We start from the raw sequence: 22,120 nt of genomic DNA, 5'->3' as shown, positions 1-22,120 counted from the left end.
CTCTGCCTCAGTCTAACAGTGTCTCCCTCCCTGTATCTACTCAATATATCTGATTATTGACTGAGTACAGCCGCTCATTATCCATGCATTCTCTATCTGGTTAATAATCTACCATTCACAGTAACACACCTATTCAGCTGAGAAGGCATGCATGCCAAATTTGCTGGTGGTTTTCTAGATAAAAATTTTATGACCTGAATGCGAAGAGATGAAAGAGCAGAATTTGTATATAACGGAGGTGTTTCAGGGGGAGAGAGGCCGTCGAAAACTGACAGTGAAACCTATCCAGTAAGTTACTGCTTTTCATCTGAAACAACTTATTTCGTGCAGAATATCTGATGACTGACTAAAATATCAGTTACATCTCCAGTGCATGAAAGCCTTTAAAGGCTGATTGCAATATTGGTTCTGACACAACTGCTCTACAGTCAGAAAGAGCAACACCCCAACCACTAAAGATGTCTTCATCATGTGCTTAATACATCGTTTAGAGTTTTTAACCAACCAAAGGAAGTGTATAATACCGGTTCAGTTCGTCAGGAATACAAATAATAATAATATTTAAAAAAGACTATCCACATTTCAGAATGTTGTAGTTTGAATTTTCCAGTTGTTTTTTACCACTGTCATCTGAATATGTGAAAAAACCTGCTTCATATTTTCCATTTTTATATCAAAAACCTCTCAGATTAATGCAGATAAAACTGCCTGAGGTGACACAAGGTGTGTTCAATATCAGTAGTCACACACACACACACACACACACACACACACACACACACTAGAATGAGGTGTGATTTAGCCTCATTATGTATCTTATAACCCTGCTTAATTATTGCCTGTGAGACAATGGGGATACATGTTAAGTGAAAACAGTAAAAGCAGATTAAGTCTTGGAATAGCCGCATTGTTGCAGCGCATCTTCTGAGATCAAAGTCAGAGCTCATTACATGCCAACAATCGGGGGGGGGGGGGGGGGGGGGGAATGGATACGCCCACTCAGCTTTGCACCAAGCCTGATATCCACTCTCCGTGCCACAGACAACTAAAACACATTAAATGTCTAGAAATCCCAACTCGCTAATTTAAAAAAAACAAATTGTATATTCCTGAATTGGTCATTCCTTCTTAATGATAGTTTCACAGGATATCCCTTAGCCGCTGAGGTCGTTAGCACCATCAAATCCCAGCATGATGGTTCTGGGAAGAAAAAAAAAACAAAACATCAACTGTGTTTTTTGGTTTTGGTTTGGAGCTTGCATGTTCTCGACATGCCCGGGTTTTCTCTGTACTCGTCCAAGGTGTACCCCTGCCACCTGCCTTATGACAGCTGGGATAGCCTCCAGCCCCTGTGGCCCTTAACTGAAGATGATGAATGTATAACTAACTGTAGCAGGCAACAAGCTTACTAAATACAGCATACTTAAGTAGCTGTGCATCACCATTATCTGTACATATGTGGGGCCGAAAACTAGGCATGCACCAAATATGAAATCCTGCAGTTCCTGACGTTTAATATAAAAATTAGACTGATAGCAGATGCTTTCCTTTGTACCAAGAAAACAAAGAAATCTTCGCAATAAATGACGTTTTCAAAGCCTCTTTTAGCTCCTTGAAAATAAACTGGCTCCTGACACTGGTAAAGGTGCAAAACTGACAGATGCAGGGAAACCTGACGACAACATGTGTGCAGTTCACTGCTGGTTTAATGCTAAGCATCATCCTGTTGTTCAAACTGTTTGCTATTATAACCTGACACCACTCACAAAATGTCATGCACATGCCGATTCTAAGTGAAATTATTTCAAATATATTTTAGACATTCACGTATTTAAATGGATTCATACATGTTTTCACATATTCAGATATGGCTGCACACAGCTATGACACTTCTGACCCTCCTTTGCTTCCAAAACTTAAAACAATAAAATAAATACATATTCAGATACTCTGGTTCATACAATTATAAAAGCGGTGGATAGTAAAAATATCAAGAAGAGCAACTACAACATCACTGTCCTCGTGCATTCAGACACTGAACATCTGCTGTAAACATGAAAGACTGACAGCTCTGCCAATATTATACTTACATATATTTCCATTACTACTTAACGACCTGCAAAAACTAAATTTCATCTTCTTGACCAAAGTGGTGGCTGTAAACTGCTGTTTTTTGCTAAACCATCAGTTAAAAATGCTACTTGTTAATCCTCAAACTACCAGGATTTTCCTTGGAACGTGGATGGAGAAGCACAATAAGCAGCACTGTTGTTAGCCCCATTTATTTACTTTGCTAAGTATTAACCTGCTTTCCAAATGCAACTGCAATTGGAAAGCCGGTGTACTTTGTATCACACTCCGAACTTTCCTGTGCTCTCCTCCCTTTGTGCATTCTTTTCCTTACTTTTCCCCTTCCCCCCGTGCTCTGGGGCGCTGACCATCTTTTACTTTTGGTGTCAGTGAGTTCAGCTGTGGCCCCTGTGCCCTAATCGGCTGCCCCTGCAGCCATCCCAGCTTCTCTCCCTCTCCTCTTTTTTCTTTTTCATGCCTTCCAGAGCACAGTCTGCTCTCTCGCTCCCAACCAGCTTAGGCCTCGCAGTCTTTGAATTGTAGCGTCTGCATTTCTGCATCCCGCCTGAGTGTGTGCCCTTCAATGTGCACTTTTCTTTTTTCAGTACCCGTTTCCTTTTATTAGGCTACTATCCGTGCACGTATGGAAACAAATACACACTGGCCGAGGAGCTGTTGGTCACAACTAGTGCCAAACATACAGCATGTTTTAAAGGCGAAGACTTTCACTTTTTTTGATAGCTAGAAGATGACCAGAACGTAAAATTAAAATATTAACAGCACGTTGGGTTTGTGAAATGCACACACCATGCAGATATAAGGTATGCACCTGGCAGTAACATTACATTAGATTCCACAGATCCCTGCTCCTCATCTCTATCCTCCTCCGAGCTTACACAACTCTGGCTCCTTGCCTTGGGAGCAGTGAGATAAAGAAGTCTGTGTGCTCACACTAACAGGAGAGCGTGTACACGTGCACACAGCAGCTATCAACTGATAACAGAACAGATGGGTGTTATGAGGCCTCTTCTGCACCTGTGCAACATGGCTGTATTGATAATGGACAACCCATGCAGACACGTCAGCAAGAAGGCAATACGAGGAGCAGCAACACTCAAAAACAGAAAAAAACCAGATGACTAGATGACAAAATTTCACATTTTGTTCATGATAAGAGGCACATCTATCATATATGTGTAGAGGCATGAGTTTTCATATTCTTGATTAGACAGCTCAGTGATAATGTCGGTGATAATTCTCAACACGCATTCAAAGACATTTAAAGTCAACAGAAGAAGAAGAAAAAAAACAGGGGGTGTGAAATACTCAAAATGACGTGATTTATCATTTTTATCATATGAGCTATAAAGAGTTTTTCTTTTTTCTTTCCAGTGGAAATCACATGAAAGCAATAAGATTGACAAATATCTTGCTTGCTTGGCAGATTCAGAGGAAGGCCGGGAGTCTCACCTTGCAGCCCTCACAGGCGCTGACACCATAGTGGTACCCTGAGGACTTGTCCTGGCACACAAAGCAGGGCTTGTAGACGCGGGGTGGCGGGGGAGGCGAGGGCGGGCTTGGCACTATTTCCTCTGAGCTGGTACTCTGGGTCTCTATTGCTGTGGAGAGGAAAGAGCAACAAGAGGAAAAGGTTAGTGGACGCTGCCAGATGGAGCTCCGGCACACTAGCAATAATCAATGAGTGGGATAAACGCATAATCTCATGTAGACACTCACACAGATCTTAAACAATCCAGTGCAAACAACCAGAAGGGGGAACGTTCTCAATTTCAAGTGTTTTCAGATCAGCCACAGGAAAGATGCCTTCAAAGAACAAACACTCTTGCACACACAGAGGGAGCACAAATGAATCCACCCCTCTACAACATTCTTATTTACAGCTGAATACGTGGTTTCTCTGCCTCTGTTTGGACATTACAGCAGGGGGTTGCATCGCAAGCGGGGTTCAAAGGCAGGTTTTCTCCAGGCGGCCTCGAGTTGTGCCTTTTAAATTGCGTGCTCTTTTTAAGTGCTTCAAAATATAAAAAGGATAAAGGGTACACGCTGTACTAGTCAAGAGAAACAAGCTGATTCTCACCAACCAAGCCAGGTCTTTGAAACTCCACTACCCCACACAAGCTTATTTAAGATCACACAGTAATTAACCTCATGTTTGCCTAAGTAAAGGGTGACATGACAAACCGAAGAGCAGTAAGGTCGTATATCAGGTGTATCAAGTTATTCCAAAGTACATTTGGTGTCTTATTGTAGCATTTCTACAAAAGTCCCTTCATTCTTATTTTGGAAGTTCAGTCACGTCTGACCAGCTATCTCTGGTCGGCACGCTGACCAGGTTGCTTTGGTGACTGTTATCCACAACATTTAGCTGCTTCACTGCCGCCTCGTCCAGCAGTCGGACGTACTCCAACTCCACAGACTTGAGACTGCAGGGGGCGAAGGTAATCCTCCTTCCACATTGGTTATCAGCTGCGAGCTTGATGTGCTACTCTAAACAGAACCAGCAGCAGGTGGATAATAGATTCATGAACCACTACACCGAGCTCATTGAGGCAGGAATACAGAAACGTGGACCGAGGGCCAGTCTCGGCAATCAAAGGGCGATGCACTGAAGAGGCAAGACGATCACTCTACACCCTTATTTATTTGTCACAAAGAATAAGCACCACCTTATAAATTGCATAACTGTGTGCGGCGGAGTCTTTGTTTGAGTGAATGGCACACACACACAAACAGCATGTATCCTGTCATATCATTTGTGCATGTACATGGTAAACAAAGCGACCAAGGATTATACAGAAGTAACCTGCCGTCATGTAACACTGTACTGGACGTTGGCCTCAATGTTTTGTGTATTACAAAGCACAGCAAAGACCTTCACCCTGTGACTTATAAATGAAGCCTGTGATCAAGCAGCGTGTTCTGCTTGTCATACCGACGCCAGAAAAGAAGCCACAAACTCATCAAACACGCGACTGACGGAGCAGACTGGAGCTTTAGAATCCCATGCTCGCTCCCATGCTATGGCACTCAAAACAGGTTCAGGTTCATGACACGCAGGTGTGCACCCTTTTAACCCACATTGCTCCACCCAGCATCATCAGCTTAACAGAGAGAGAGAGTGTGCGTTGGCAAGAGGCTTAGGAGTTACCAGCACCTCGGTGCTTGTGTGTAAACAAGCCGTGTACAGTATATTATCAGAGGGGGTTGGCTCAGCAACACACTCCACGTGACTACACTTCAGACAAACCCTGCACTCGCATGGTGCCTGCACAGTGGGCAAAATAACAAAAGCATGCCCCCCCCTTTCTCTCTCCCACACACACCTATCCTTTTATACTGTCTCTGTGCAGGTGTCTACTTGCCAGTCTGTACGCGCACAGAGCAGATGGTGCAAGAGAAGATTATATTCAGAACAATCACAATAAATCTGACACCCTTATATGTTCCTGATTCCTGGAAAAGGGTAACAGGCACAATCACACTACACCAAAATCTAGTCCCTCCAAAGCCTGCTTGTTATCTCTGCCATCAGGAGAAAAAACCCCCCAAAAACCATACTGCGTGTCCGAGCGGGTTTCAGGTGTCGGGAACAGTTAAGCTTCAAAGTAATAAAGCTCGCTTTGCATCAGCTAACGGTGACACTTAATAAGGCCTAGCATAGCGAGAGGCGTCGTTTATGAGGCCCAGATGTCGTATGCCACTTTCGCACCAACGGCGACCTTTAAAGCTCTTGGTGTAAATTGGTCAATGTGATTTAAGGGGGGAAATATGTGGCTCAGAGGGGGGAGATAGTGGTTTCCATTATTTTTAAAAGCAAAAAAAAAAAAAATTTATGGAGTGAGCAGAGGGGGATATGGGGAAAGAAAATCATCTTTTTGGATAATGAAGGGTGGAGATAAAAGGAGGAACAACAAATCTAGTTGTAGGGAAGAGAACTGTGTTGTTTGAGTAATAAGCAAAAGATAAAAATACGAAACAGATGAACTGCCTACAGACTTCAGCTTTACTCCTCCCTGAAGCTTCAGAGTAATCAGCAGGTGATATATCTGTCCAAGAGACTATTTGAAATCAAAAGAAATCTTCAATCTGACTCACAATTCCCATTTAGTTGAACTCGTGTGACCACCTGTTTATTTGTGCTTGGATACAAAGAACGGGACTAAAGTCGGAGAAAGAAGGTCCAGCTCCAACCTGCTGTTGATCACATTTTATTGGTAAAATTCAGACCTGAAGTGATCATTTTAATTGACAAACACAGAAGCCTGAAAAGGATAATCAACGCCAAAATCAGCTGTATCCGTCTCACACCCGCTGCTGATGGATTCACCGCCTGCAGGCATTGTAGATGGAGAGAGGGGGTGGATGCTGTCTCACTGCGCAGCAAAGTTTACAAGATTTGCCAGATTTTAAGATGCGCGTCAAATTAAGCTTTCATTTTATCTTGATCATAACAATTCATATTAGCCAGACATGGGCACTGCAGTGGTTTAAAACATACTCTCAGACTCAAAAGTATAAAAAAAACGTGATAAAGGACACCGACTGGCTTCTTGCTCAATGCGTACACACATAAAGAGCACAGTTTTCAGCTCTAGATTGATGCAGTCTTTCACTTCACTTGGGCTCATTACAGAAAGCATCCAAACTGGAATCTTATCCAGAGCAGCAGGTGATTTAACTGGACCAAAACCTCACCAGCATCTATCATCACTGCTATCAAAGAGGTAACGTGTATGTGCAGAGCCTAAAGGGTACTAAGAGATGCTACCATACCCTGCCATAGTCTGTTCATCCTGGCGCCATCTGGCAAGCAATTAAAAATAAAATAAATAAATAATAAAAATCGAAAAAGAAAAAAAATGATGTACCACCAGACATCAGGGTAGTTTCTTTCCTCTGACTGTGAGGCCACAGAATTCAACCTCCTACGCTTCACCATGAATTAAGCTTCAGTTATCAAAGATCTCTTCATTTTTTTTTGTAAAACAAAGGGAACGCATCTGTTTGGTTATACAAGTTAGCGTTATATAACGATCACTGAAATTAATCTTGAAACCGGAATCAGTGTCCTCATCGCCGCATCTTTAAAGATGTGTGCGTCAGATGAGAAAACTCAAGCTGCAGCTCAACCCTGAAGAAAAAAAATAATATTTGCACTAAATCGGCAGGTGGTACGGAAAGAAAAAGCACCACCCTAGACTGAACTATATTACACAAACTTCTGTTTGCACTTCAATCCAGGCATTCAATCCAATTATAAACATAACAGAGAGTCGAGGGCAGGAATAATACATCCAAGAGAACATGTGTGGACATATCCAGGAAAAAAAAAATTACATATATAGGGGGTAATTTTGTCCAAAGGACGTGAAGGATTCTGTCTGAATGAACATGACAAGGACGACAGATTGTGGGCAGGGAGACGGCCTGCCCTTTGCTTGCATATTGCCGTTTTATTGGTGTCATTATGAGCCATCTTTGCCCATGCCACTGGGCCATGTAGTCACCACACTCATGTCAAACAAATTAAACTTAAATAGAGCAGGCCTTACATAACATGGCATCTTTTCTCATTACGGGGAGAAGGGAAAAGAAAAAAAAACATTCACAGTTTTGCGCGCTCTTCTGCGTCTCTTGATGTGGACTGATTACAGCCCTGCATTATTAGGGTGACCACAGAACTATTCATCCACATTAAAGCTGCCTTCATTAGAAACACATAGACAAACAGATGTGCCACCCACCCACACACACACACGCATACATGCACACACAAAAATCACATCTATGCTTACATTTAAAGCAGGCTAAAGGCTCTCTAACAGCCATTTAAAAAAGACCCAACAGTCGAAAACAAACACACACAGAATGTACACTCGCTTAATGAGAGCACCCATGGAAATCTGGGACACAGGGATAAGAGTCTGTGAGAGGGCTGGCGACTGTAATTAAATACAATGGCTGGCTTCTGGAGCCTTGTCAAGCTGAGGCATGGAGCAAAACAATGGCAGGCCTGTGGACAGAGAGGCAGAGGAGCTCAGAAGAGAGGACAGAGCTATTTAGTCCTTAAGCAGCCCTCACCCAGGCATTATTCAAAACCAGCCTGCATCCAAGCTCTGATCAACACCACCCATCTTACAAGCCTGCCTTTTGTATGATCTGCAAATATCATACGCACAAGCAGTGGAAAAACTGACTCACGCTCGCCTGGAGAGCTTCCCTCAATATCCTTGAAACACGTTAACACTGGGGATGTGTGTGTCTGTTAAGGTTTCCAGATCCGAGCCCCCTTCCAGAGCTAAGTCACCGCTGTTAACTTCAGCTAGAGTATCACTCCTTTAACCAAGGCAGAGCAACAAAGAGCAGACAATCACCTTAGGGGATGTCGGTAGGAGTTACTGATAAGAAATCTATTGTGCTTCGGTGGGGAACTCAAACACAAACCATATGGTCGCAACAGTTGTTGTTAAGCAGACACAAGGGTGAATGAAAGTCTGCAGCAGCCTGGAATTTTGTCAGACGAGTCCCAGCAGCGGGAATAAGTGACAGAGACTGCCAGGTGTAACCAGCGAAAACCAAACTTGACATGGCGATGACTTGGAACAGCAGAACTCCCCTTAAAGGAAGCTTTGTCTGACCGCTGACTCGTGACTGTGTCTGAGAGTTACGAACGCCGGCTAACAATGAAAAGTATGAAGCATTCTTTGGTTAGAAATTGTAGCGAGGAGCCAAACACAAAAAGAACAGTTATCTAATAAAACCAATTCTGAATGACCAGTATGTCCAAGCACCTTGATTTAATTTAGTTACACGTCTCCTTTGATTCCCAGACAAGTCTTATAAACACCGTTTGTGCATCTGTGTGTGTGTGTGTGTGTGTGTGTGTGTGCGTGTGTGTGCGCGTGTGCACGTGCATGTAAGCTACCCCCAGATGTCTTAATAGCTTAATGTAGTGCGGTGTTCTCGAACTCAGAGCCAAAGCATTGTTGATTTAATTAAGTTCAAGTGTGAGTGGTCTGTAATGCTGCTCTTCAAATTCACTTTGCATACATCATGAGCCACAAGTGCACTTAGAGCGAAGCCGAGGCCTCCCAGCCACATCCTCCCATAAGCAATTACCGCAACACTAGACTTAAATGGACAAATATGCACGAGAATGAAATGAAATTTATTCTTATGATAAACTATCCTTAGATGTAATACTGACATAAGATAGCCTGGCTAACATCAGCACTTCAAAGGCATCAAGACCAAGAGGCATACACGCTCTCACACATACACAAACCCCACTGGCTATTATCAAGCCTCCAGACACCAGGCCGTCTCGGCCCAGCGCTGCCGAGCAGTTCTTGAGGTTCAGCTCTAGGTTAGTCCTCTGAGATTTGATTACCTTCATCCCCACTGGTTACTGGGGCCAGCTGTGAGGCATATTAATGAGATTTCACCATCATTAGGGAGAAGCTAAGTACATTAGCAGGCTGGCTGGTTGGCTGGCTGGACTGTAGTAAAGACTACTGCAGAAGAGGAAGGAGGAAAAAAAAGGGGATGGAGAAAGAGACAGAGGGTTTCATCGGGGTCCTCCACTTAGCTGAACCCTATTCAGTCACAGACTATTGCGCTCTCTGGGTTCCATTAGATTATCTGGACACACAGACATGCACACGTACAGACACATGCCGGCCATCTGTACGCTACGTACGACATATAGACTTCCATTTGTGTTTCTGTACAGTGAGTGTGCTGGAGAAGAGACATCAGACAGACCACCATGCCACAGGCTGCTGCATTAGGACTCGCTTTGAAGTCTGCTTAAAATAATGAGGTGGGATGGCCGATGGAGCAGCCCTGCGGATAGAGAAAGCCTAGGGAGTTGTAAGCCAATGTATCATGACTGTCCACAAAAACGAAAAGCAGCAACCTAAGAGCTGTAACAGAGCAGCAAGCGAGCAGAGAAGGGCATCATTCATGCACGGTGTTTGACTTTTACCAAATATTCAGACTTTTTTTCTGTTTTTCAATGTAAGGAATGCGTGTAAGCATAACAGACAAAAAGAATTGCACACACATGTACAGGAATGCTTTGTCAGCACTCTTCAGTTACCGAAGGGGGAAATGGGACCGCTTCCCTGCTTACGGGGAAATCCTGCCATTCTCTAACAAAGCGTCATAACAGCTCTCTGCTGAAAATGGACTGGGGTTCCATTCGCCGCTTTCACACCGATTACTGATGGCAAAGTCACGCACGGCATCTGAATATGAGCCAGAGTGAGGGCACACACACACACACACACACACACACACCGGCAGGCACCCACAGACTGACAGCTGTAAGGAGACGACCAGTGGGGTGTGTTTGTGTTCAAACACAGAGTGCGAACAGTTATTAGATGGGAGAAGGGGGAGGAAACTGGTGGCGAGGCCGACAGGCGTAAGTGAAAACACACGCTCACAAACAGGAGAGCCTGGGGAGGTTAACATCGGGCAGGAGCGGAGAGCAAAGCCTCCTCCACTAAGTGAATTTTTCCAGCTCATCCTTGCCAAATGTGAGTCCTAGAGCTATGAGCGGCAGTCATATTCAAATTTCTGCTTGTCTACACACAAAATAATCAACAATATATAACTGAAGTTTTCCTGGTGGAAGGCTAGCAATGGTAATCATGTCTCCACAGCTGTTTTCATACAAACTGCAGGTAATGGGAGAATGGGGCGAGGACACAAGCTGTCCATTCGCTTTAGCCCTCAGCAGGAGATAACCTGCTTTGGATGTGTTCACACTACAAGCATAGATAACAACAGGCCGCTGACTGTGAAATCACCTGACAATTACCTGTGCTATCCTCAAGCAGAAAATCAGCATAATCAGACATCACACGGACTCTGTACTGGGGGCAGTTGGTGTAAAGACCATTTAACCTCTGATCAGCCTGAGATAGTGAGACATTTGCGCTCTCACGTGAAGTCCCTTCGAGCAATGTCTTTTAAATCAAAATGCTTCATGATTACAGCTTAGTTTGAACAATGTGAGTGTGCCACCTAAACATGCAAAGACAAGGACTCATAGGTAAGATGAGCAGACTGCTCATATGAAGCTGGGTTAGGGAGATTTTTGGGGATTGCCTTACTTCCCTGGATGTGCTCCACCTAAGCTGCTGCATGTAAAACCTTCATTCTACCATCTCAATGTACAGAGAGGGGGCAGAGTGAGGTGGCGAGAGGAGGACAAAGTGACAGAGGAACGCATGAAGTTACAGGACTCTGTCAATAGCGGGTCTCCAGGCTTTCTGAGCATAATAGCGACCACATATTTCCAGAGTTGTGGAACAACAACACCTGATTCCAAGCCCTGTTTGAAGGTCACGTGATTCACATATACATTTAAAATGAAGCATCGGATGTCACGCTGCTCTTAATTTAAAGGAAGGGAAGCTCAAACTGACGAGTTTAGCCTGATTATATCATTTTCTGCAGCAGATGAAACATCACTTCCACTTTAGTGAGCACACTGTGGTCTACATTTCAGGGAAATGACAGTCTGGTATTTTGCAACCATTGCAGATATCCAAATTCTGCAGAGAGAGCAGAAATTGATGTGACAGCTTAAGTTTTTATTGTGCACCATGTTTTGAAGACTTCACTGACTCAAGACAAAAACATTTTGATGGATAACGCACCAAATTGGAGCCAAACACCCCAAGCCGCCAAAATTGTCCCATCCCATCTAGACTGTTACGGCAAGAAAAACACACACGTACATGAGTGATAAATGGGGGCCCAAGCAGAGGCCGAAGGGCAAGGCGGTTCCCGAGTAGGGAGTCTTTCTTGCCTGTTACTACGATCTCTCCTCAACACCAGGAAATGGTGATGTTTGTCTTGGACCAGGAGTGGGGAAAACAGCAGGTTGGGTTTAGCATGGGTAATTTATGGGACCTTCACACCTGGACGAGCAGGAGTTTGTCTGCATGCATATACGTAACAATGAGATGCACTTTTATTTTCTGCTTTATTGTTTTAGGAGAAATAAGCAACAAAAATGTAGTTAATCAAAAAGTATTGTATGAAAAGAGCAAAAGTTAAAGGATTTTAAATTGGCGGTTGTCCCCTTTAAGGTATCCTCGAGGAGCAAACACAGCTCTCAGTGCAGATGTTATGCTTGGATCTCTCATAGGAAGTCCTATTCTGACCACCTGCTGGTTTGCACTTGCAACTTTCACTGGATATCCTCAATATGTCTGAATGCTGACTGCTGCGTTAAATTTCAATTCTGAGAAGGGGACAAGGCATTTTTGGCTAAATTTAAGGTAGTCGAATGTTTCTCAGATACAACAAGATGATGAAAGAAATTCACATGACACTGCCAATAATAGGGTGAATTTACAATACAGAACTTTGGGAATTTTGAAGAAAACAATGTTCCTGGTTGCACTCCTGATCTGATAAGTGTTCTTTGGCGATACAGAAGGTTCTTTCACAAAGACCGCTGCTTGTTCTGTCTTTAGGTCTTAACCAGAGACCACTCATCACCAATTATGATCCTTTTCGTGACTGCATTAGCGTTACAAAAAACTTTGTTTACTCCTTTACAAGTTTGGGGTCGATGAAATTGTAAATGTGCACCAGCAAATGCTCACATTTCCAGGAAGCGCTCCAGTTCTGCACAAACACTGGAAAAGTATCTCTGCATTTTAAGACAACTGATGTGAAGCAGCAAATAAGTTTTTATTTATAAATGCAGTCGAACTGTATCTGGCATTTATGTAAATGTGGATCTGCCTCTCCAAACATGTATACTGTGTCATATTCTGTATGTGTCTCAGAGCCTGTGCGTGTGAACACCAGCATCTTCTTGTCAAGGCGAGGCCTGGTTTTTATCAGCGCGGTGGCCCCCATAATGTTCCCAAAGTCCTTCTCTAAGGGGCCCAAGAAAACTTCCCACTCTGTGCTGCCAGGACTCTGAAATAACAACACGCCAGGTTTTCCTATCACAAATGGAGAACGAACTGAGAACATGTGTGGACAAACTGGATCGCGGGGGGAGGGAAAGAGCAGAGCAATGAGCGATTCAGCATATGGCAAAGGTGAGCTCTACGGGTGCTAGACTTTTCAGCGGAGACTTCATGTTAACCTCAGTAGCTGCTATGTCCTGCTGCTGCCGCCGCCACATGCTGGCTTTTGGTACAGCCAAGTCTAAAACACGTTCATAAATGCTATAAAACACTCCAACATTTAGAGACCCAACTGAAAGAAAAACAAAAAGACAAACACATCAGACGGCATCCAAAGACTGCTATCTAGCTGGAGAGAACCACAAGATCCCTGGCAACAACGCTCCCCTGCAACCATGAATGACGCGGTGTAACTCTACCCAGCAGCTGTCCATGCCTGCTGACTGACACTGGGACTATGTGAATTGGCACTCGCCCCGGGCTGACTGGAGATATCTGGCATGAGCTGATGGTGTGGGACATGGTGGTGAGCACAAGGGGGCAAAAGGCAGCCCCTGTAAGCCAGAGGATACCAGGATGTGCTCTGGAAAAGCAGCACGTTTTAGCAGCCTGTCGCACTATAGTGGAGACTCCGTGATAGTGAGTGCAAGAATATAAGCTCTTGATTAGAGAGCCATTAATCCACATGATGCCCACAATGGATCTGCCATTGAACATGGAGTTACTTTAAAAAGCTGATCACACACATTTAGCAGCTGTACAGAGCTGAGTATAATGACTGACCTACATTAAGGGAGAGAAGGGGGGAGGGAGGGGAGCGGGAGGAGAGAACATCTGAAGAAAAAAGACGAGATGAGCGACAGGACCAAGGGAGGATGGTGACACGTGAGACAAACATTTCAAAAGCAGGACCCAGATAAAAGCTCCGCATGCTGGCATGTTTGCTTTTAGACGTTTAGTTCAAAGTAAGAAAAAGCAGAAGGTGTAACCACAGTGTAACCTTCCTTTGTCAGCCATTATAAAAGGGAATTTATGCGCCGTTTCTGGAGTAACATACAGCTGGGTTACTTCAGTACAACTCAAGATCAAGGTCATCATCGGATCATAACAGGAACACATGCAAGTAAAACCCCGGCCCTTTGCAAACTGTTCTTTAATGTTACCACTCTGACTGTGAAAATGACTTCATGAAACATTAAGCCTCTCTGTTACAGAGTCCCTGCATTGGTTAATTATAGAATTGTGCATGAGCAGATGACTGTGTGCATGTTTTTGGGCTTTTTTCCCCTAAGATAACAAACTGTACTCATGCACACTGTGAGCCAGGAGGGTGCCAAAACAATACTAATCCTGGGCCACCCAATACAGACTCGGTGTGTGGTCTGACAAAAAAGCCTTGAAGGTTAGCATTTACTCATCTCTGTGATGCAGTTTTGCAGAGCCACTTAGAAAGAGTGCAACGTAAGCTTCGATTCCCTCTATTCCCATAAAAGCTTCGAGGTCAGTGGCATTACAAGCAGAGTTGGAGGGTCAAGGGCCTGGAAATATTCCTGTGACCTTAAAGTAATCATGAAGAGAGACCGGTGCTGGGGAGGAAGGAACAATGGTTTAGAGAGAGGGTGAGTTTGTGAACACTGCACGTCTTTTTCAAAAATTACAGTTGAGTGATGCGAGACAGATGATTTCAGTTAGAGTGGAGATCATGAACACATTTCTGCCTTCAGCATTTAAAAACAACGACACACTAGGAAATGCTGGAAAGTGCATTTCATACATGAACTGAATTACGTTCACACACATTAACCGGGCCCTATTCATCTTTATTGGGTGGAGTGCCACACACATTGCCTCTCCTGGTGTTTGAAGGCCAAAAGGCCTTCATGAATACTTGTGCTCTAGTGTTTGCACTTCACTTGCTAACCGAGAGGTTATCTGCCCATTGACACTCACTAATCCAATGTGACTGGCAGCATTCAAAGTCCTCCGTTCTTAAGCGCATATTCAACAGTGGGGGAAGCGGGTCGTAAATATAGGAGGGAGAAAAGGGCTATTTGCATTAGAGGGCTGAAGTGGACTTGGAGAGGCCTCGAAGAGGTAGATAAAAAAGGGGGAACGAGGATCAAGAGAGGGGGGAAAAAAAAGAGAAGAGGATCATGAGGATCTGGAGAGAAGAGAGGATCACCAGGGACAGGCTTTGTCATGTTAAATCGCCTCTCTCAGCCCATGTTCTCCCTTTCTCCTCCTCCTCCTCTCTGGAGAACACAATAGTCAATCACAGGGGAATAGATTACAAGGGTCCGATCTTCTCAACTTCAGAGCAGGATCGTGACATTGGAAGTGGGCTTGAGGTCGCAAATAAGCGTGTGCGGGACTCAAGTGGGTGACGGCATGTGCTCAGGGCGAGCAGCGACCCACAAGGCAGAAAACAGAACCCACCAAAACCTACACAATCCCTCGAGTGCACACAACTTGAGCCAATTTCAGCAGGGCCAAATTTTAAATTTACAACATTCAAACATCTATAAATCCAAAAATCCACCATTTCATTTGTGTGCTAGTTAAGTGTCCGTTTCGAACAACACAGCAGAGGTCAGAAGGCAAATGTTGGTTATGTGGCAATAAAAAATGCTTTAAAAAGTGCCTCTTCATCACACCATTTCTCCCCAAAATTAAGAATCCTTTTAGGTTTGTCACTTCATTTACTTGTCAACATGAGTTACTGGTTATAGTAAAACCTTACATCTGCCTTCAAGCCTCAGCAGGTTAATGTGCATTCCTCTAACGTAGACTGCAAACATAATGACCATGGTTCCCTTCATAAATTAGCTAAAAGCACCAATGTCAGCTTAGAGTTAAAAGGGCATTGTGCATGTAAATGGAGGCATCTGCAAGAGTCTGGACAAGATGATGCAGCCGGCGTCCCATTATCCTGTCACTAGTCTGTTAAAGAAGTCAAAGATGCTATGACCCAAGGGCTTTTTTTTTTTACTAGATCGGCAAAGTAGTTAAGAGTGGCCTAAAGACCCCTCGGAGACAGCTGACATATGCAGAATTGCCAGACGCAGAGGCAAACAACTAAATGCAATTTGGTGAGGCTGCCCATTCTTCATATACAGAGATTTGGAGCCTATACCATTGCCTGACGAGGCCGCACATTTGACAGAACCATTCTGCATAAAGCAATGCGAGTAAATCCAAAGACGAGAATAGAAGCTTATAACAAAAGTTCCCCTAAAGGCTGCACAGCCAGCCAAATCTTCTCCTGCTCATGCCCCCTAATGATGAGTGATGACAGGCGTTTTATTCAAATGTCTGGTGCACAGTGTCGGTGGGGCTCCTCGGTGAAGATGTGGGCAGAGTGAGGGGTAAAACTGGGAGGCAGCAGGAGGCACATTCAATTGCATTTGATGTCAGTGCCATCGCAAAAAAAATGAAACCCAAAAGCAGAGGTGCATGTCAATAGCGCTGGGACATTAGGTTTGCTCTGTGTTTAGGACAAATGGCTGCTGACAGCAGGCAGAGTCATTAAGGGAGTGCAGTGGGATGTTACTAGAATTTAATGGAGGACATGTTTAGCTTCCTCGGGTATGGGTCGTGCTCTTCCCTTCTCTTCCCCTCTCTGTGGGTGCTGTCTCTGTCTCTGCAGACACTAATTTCCTGCATGGATCCCTGACCTTTCAATATAACCTGGGGGAACCATTTGATCACAGCACAGACACACATAAACCACACACCATTTCCTGTGATATGGCTGCCCACCAGTCAGTGGGACTGTTTTTTGTCAGACGACATTGCCTCTTAGAAATGGAAGCCTTTATCATAGAACATCGAGTAACTACATCATCTTTTTTTCCCATTAAGGACACAACTTCCCTTTTTTTCCTTCTTTTTTTTAAGAAACAGTAACAAAACTGAAACTGACTGACTTTCAAAAACAATCTAGTTTATAAGTTTTGTGAGGTCGCCATTATTTTCAAACTAGTTTAAAAGTGAAAACATGAGTACCGTTGTGTTACGAGCCAAGCGCTTGGATTAGCCTGGTGTTAAAGCTTCCACCTCTCCCTCCTGTCCTTTTCCCCCCAGGGTCCAGTTAACCCCAGCTGGCCTTTGCTGATTCAACTGCTGCCTCTGCCAGCCCTGTGACCTGGGCTTCATTATGACCCTCGGGGGCGACTGGGTCTCGTTTTGCTGCGACCCAGTTCCACTGCAATAGGAACGTATGCCACTCCCAGTTAACTCTGTCCATTAAGCTAAGTGGGGCCCGTCAATTATTCAACAGTTTCCAATGTATAATTAAAGAGATAAGGTGTACTGTCATGAATAGCGGCACACGCAGGTGAGGAAAGACAGCAGTACTTTTAATTCAGCGTTCTTTGTTATCATATATCTGAATTTTTTCCAATGTGATGAGAGGGATGTTCAGAGAAACAATAATGTTAATCAGTAATAAAAAGCAGCAGCAGGGTGTTTCATAATCATTAGATAAAAGACAGGCGAGAGGACAAAATGAGGAAATGGAGAGTTAGGGGAAGTGGGTTAGCATAGGGATGATGAGGAAGATTAGAGCTGCATAGAAAGAAAAAGATGCACGGTACAAAGGATGGGTAGAACATACTCTGAGTTCATTCTGATGCTTAACACCCCCCCCAAGCTCATTTATAAATCACACTGAACTGAAACGAGAGTGAGTGCAGAGAGAAAATTAGGCCATAGTTTTAAAAGCGAGAGAAAGCAGATTTACAGTGCTGCCCGCCCACCCTCCCCCCCTGCTGTGTAGGTGTGCGTCCTGGGGGAGCCCGTGATGTTAATACAGTTATTAAGCCTCTCCACTGAAGCCTGCTCCACCTCCTCTACCCCGAGCATCAAGGAGTTCTCTCTGCCTGCCAGGCAGCGGGCAAGCTTGCCTGTTCCACAATGAGATCAAACAGACCCAAGTAGGCCAGCTCAGGGGAAGCCTGTGATGAAGCGTCCCACTGAGCAGCGAGGGCAGGTGGGGTTGGGAATGTCAAGCCCAAGGAGAATCCCAGCAGGCTTTAGGAGAAGGGGTGGGGGTTAGACTTTAACCTTGCAATAGCTCCTCCTTCACTTCTTCTTCTCTTTAAAGTCAGTTGACCAAGATTCCCATGCACCTCTTCTTGGAGTTGGGGATTACAGCCATGAAAGGTTTTAGTGAATGTATATGAGAGCTGACTTTTTCTCTCGTTAGCTTCAAGGATATGTGCAGCCATCAAGGAGGTTTGCAGGTTGATAAGACGTGCACGGCGTACAGCCAGGAAAGCCCCCCCTCTCTCTCTCTCACAACCTAACTGGTTACCCCTGTAGCAGGGTGTAGGTGTGTGTGTCTAATCGCTGTGTTACATCCAATCTATAATTCAGACAGGACAGGGAAGATTAGTGTTGCCATTCCTGCCTGTAGCCAAAGGGAGCAAATTTGGACAAACATCTAGACAGCGTGCAAAAGTTGTTTTTTCTAAAGTACTAGCAGTTTGGGGTTTTTTTTTAATTTTATTTTCCACTTATCTGCAGCAGTTTTCAACAGGAATATAAATGAAATGGCTAAGTTTTGACAAACGTGACAATGCTGGCCAACTGGCTCACACACATTAGGAAGATCACAGGAGGGCGTTTTGTGTCATGATGACACTCGAAACTAAATGAAAGGGAAAAAAGTTGATGACTAAAGAGATGGGCAAGATAAGGCGTAATGTGCTGTAACGTGGTAAATAGGACGGGGATATAGGTCATTCTGTACCAGACTCAGTTCGCCAACACTGGCCTGTTGGCCGCTAATGGATGCAGGCCAAGTCTCCATCAGTCGCACTAGAACACTAATAATATGAGTCACCGTGCCAAGAATCTCCCCTTCTTTCCCTCTCCCAATTTTATCCCTTTACTCGTTTGCCATTTGTTCTCCGCTGCTTTTTGTTCAGAAGGAGAAAAGGCCAAAAATCCAGAGACCAAAAAAATGACATTAAACCCCCTGAAAGGCTCCACAGAGATTACTGTTTGAAAATGCCAGCCCCTGCCCGCCTCCCCCTCCTTTCCCCTGCGCCTGAGATCTCTTTTTCCTCTCTCCCCTTACCTCCATCTCAATTTCTTTCAGCTGAGAGGTGCTGACAGCCCAGACACAATAATCCGGCTCTATTGTGGAACTGCCACAGTGGCAGCAGCGCTGTGCAAAGGTTTCCCACGTATGGCGCGAGGGAAAAGCGGGGTGTCACGTCACGGCGGTGCCACTGAACAGTGCCGCTACAAGGGGGTGGGGGGACTGGTAACTACTTGCAACAGAGCACCATGCAGAGCTGCTTGACAACTCCAGTTCAAAATGTTGTCACCTTTTCCATTAGTCAGCTCCGGGGCTCGAGCAGAGACCGAGAGGAGGGGAAGAACTATCTAAAATCAGAAGTGTAGGAGCTCCTTGACGAAGCACAAAGAGGGCTTTCTCTTTGATCGCAATGCTATCACTGGGAGCACAGAAAAGATCATTTGAAGGCTGTTAGACTATGGTCAAAACAAAGCAAAAGCCCAACACTGGAACACCAACTGAATTATTTAGTGAGATCTATCATATCTTTGGGCAAACCTAGTGGAGCAAATGTATTTCTTCATACACTTTTCTCTGTTTCCTTCGTCTTTTCAGCCAACTATAAAAAGCCTTCTACAGGTTACCGTTAAAAATCTCATGGAATAACAGAATGTGCCCTCCGAGCTCCAAGTGCTGCATGCCTGCATACTTCCCCATCAGCCCAGCCCTAAACTGAAAGGATATCCATGAAAACAGGACTATTGTTTTAAAGAAAAAAGAAGGAAAAGAGAATCATTTGTGTCTGATTTTTAACCAAAGAAGACCGTGTGTGTCATCCTGAGGGCTGTGTCGTCTCTGGGTAAGAAATTCAGAAAACCAGAAGGTCGTCGACTTAACTCCACTCAGTGCGAAACGAACAAGCAGCAAGGAATTCCGGCACATTATTTTTCCCCGGAACAAAGAAAGGACCTCGGCATCTGACATAACCATTTAATTAACATGATATGGGCCTAGAAACGCTCTCTCCTTACTATCAGCCAGGGTACTTCAATAACAATAGCCCAGATAAGAGAGAGCAGGTCACGGCAAAGGTTAGACGTATCTTTAAAAAGACAAGAATACCTCCCTTTTGAACACACAGCAACACCACTCGTAACAAACAGGATCGAGTTGTTTCAGTCTGCACTCGTCACCTTTCATAACCCGCATCGGTTTGGAGCTGCTCAGCTAGGGTGCATCTCTCGGCTCACAGAGAGCACAAACATATCAAACGTGGTTACGGGGGAACAAGCGGCATGTAACCCGAGCCCGTCTGCCCCCTTCAGTCGGACATGCTGTCCTATCCATCACTATCCAGCTCTATACTCTTCCTTCCCACCTCGACCACACTGCTGGCAGTCTATTTCATCCTGGTCCCAGGTGGGTCTTTAAGAGTCAAATGTCAGAGGCCGAGCTGCAGCCAGACACATAATGAATATGAAGCGATTCAGAGGGGCTGTGGGAAAGAGAGGAGACTGGTGTCCAGACAGTCCTGAGTCATGCTGAGCAGACCTTTGGCTGGGATGATATGAGAGAGAACCAGAGAGGAAATGCTACACAACATGGACATCTGATGTTATTTAGAAAGGTGCTTTCATAAATCAAGACATACGAACAGATCTCATCTTCCTCCAGACTTGCCCTGCATGTTCCTTTGGGGCTTGTTAGAAACGGAGATAGCAGGATATATATAAACCAGAAAACAGACTCCAGTTATTAACTACAATGAGATCATCTGAAACACCGTGACCGTTTGCTATGTTAGGAGCTGGCCTGCTGGCTTAATAAAAGGATAGTTGAAGCCAGGGGCATTTTGTTTTGATGTGCACAAAATAACTGTGGAACATTTTGTGATGGGATCACACCTGCTGAGACGCGTTCTCAGACCAAATATTTTATATTGACACCCCAAATGAGGATGAGGATGGGTCACATGAGGATGTATAAATAGATTACAAATTAAAAACAATGTGGGACGGCGGTGTAAAGTTATCATTCCCGCACCCTTTACGCTGTGTTTGCGGGTCGGATCGCACGCGTGTTTGAACTTGACCTTCATTCTAATCTCAAATACACATCTGTAAAGTTTCATGGCTGCATATTGCACAGTTGAAATGCTACAGTGTTGAGAAACTCTGCCCACAGATTGAAGGGACATGTGAACACCTGCCATATAAAAACAGCCTTTAAAAGGCAGTCCCCGCTACAGCAGGTGTCACCGGGGCGCACACAGGCTCACTAGGTGAAAACAATAGCAGTCATGCTGTTGCGGCTGATAAATAAGGGCAGGTCTGAGTGATTCAGGACTCCATTCTGAATTTTTTTCCCTTGCATTCAACGCAAACACGAGCTGTGGCGAGCATTCGTTTTCAGTTAACAACACCAACTGAGACGGCAGCAACACGGTGCTATTTTTTTAGTGCCAGGCTTTTGTATTTTTAGCACACTAACCTCTAACCTATTTTTTTCCCCCTCGCTGTCCCGCTCTCAAAATAGGCGGGCATTCCACCGCGGTGTATGTGCAAGTGTGCGTTTGTGTGTGAACTACTTGAGGTGTGCACAGTTGTCATCCATGTGATGCTAACACAGATCCCCAGAGGCAAAAACTGAGGATGAGTGTGCTGGTGGGAAGCAAACAGTCCTGTGCTCTGGCCTGGAGCTAGTGGCCTGAGAGAGCCTGGCTGACTGCACAAGAGAGGCAGAGGCATGCAGCAGTCCTCTGCAACTGATGAAACAAGGCAACATTCCATGTAATCACTCTATATATAGAGGATGCTGAAAAAAAAAAAGGTTGGAGGGCAGGAAATCTTGTAAAATATGAGGAAAAATTAGGGCAGGGAAGCATTAAAGATTAATCGCCACACTGACTGCCCGGCTCAGGCTTGCCATGCGGAGAATGCCACCACGGAGATGGGAAACAGAGAGGGAGATAAAGTGTGAGAAAGGACACACTTTAGGAATGAAAATGACTCGCAGATGAATTCTGGGATGATAAATGTCCGTGGTTCAATACCCTGATGAA

General features: G+C 44.6%; 1 protein-coding gene across 7 annotated transcripts in view; it reads right to left on the bottom strand.

Annotated features, from left to right (window-relative positions):
• The window catches only part of raraa (retinoic acid receptor, alpha a), a 140,696-nt gene that overhangs the window by 12,260 nt on the left and 106,316 nt on the right, over positions 1-22,120 (bottom strand). For all 7 annotated transcript variants that reach the window (XM_019362749.2, XM_019362752.2, XM_005448179.4 and 4 more), the window contains one exon: positions 3,541-3,689. In XM_019362749.2, coding sequence (XP_019218294.1) covers positions 3,541-3,689 — 149 coding nt within the window. The remainder of the gene's footprint in view (positions 1-3,540; positions 3,690-22,120) is intronic.

This window comes from Oreochromis niloticus, linkage group LG8 (assembly GCF_001858045.2).
Source record: "Oreochromis niloticus isolate F11D_XX linkage group LG8, O_niloticus_UMD_NMBU, whole genome shotgun sequence".
Lineage (NCBI taxonomy): Eukaryota > Metazoa > Chordata > Actinopteri > Cichliformes > Cichlidae > Oreochromis > Oreochromis niloticus.
This window is presented reverse-complemented; position numbering and strand designations above follow the sequence as displayed.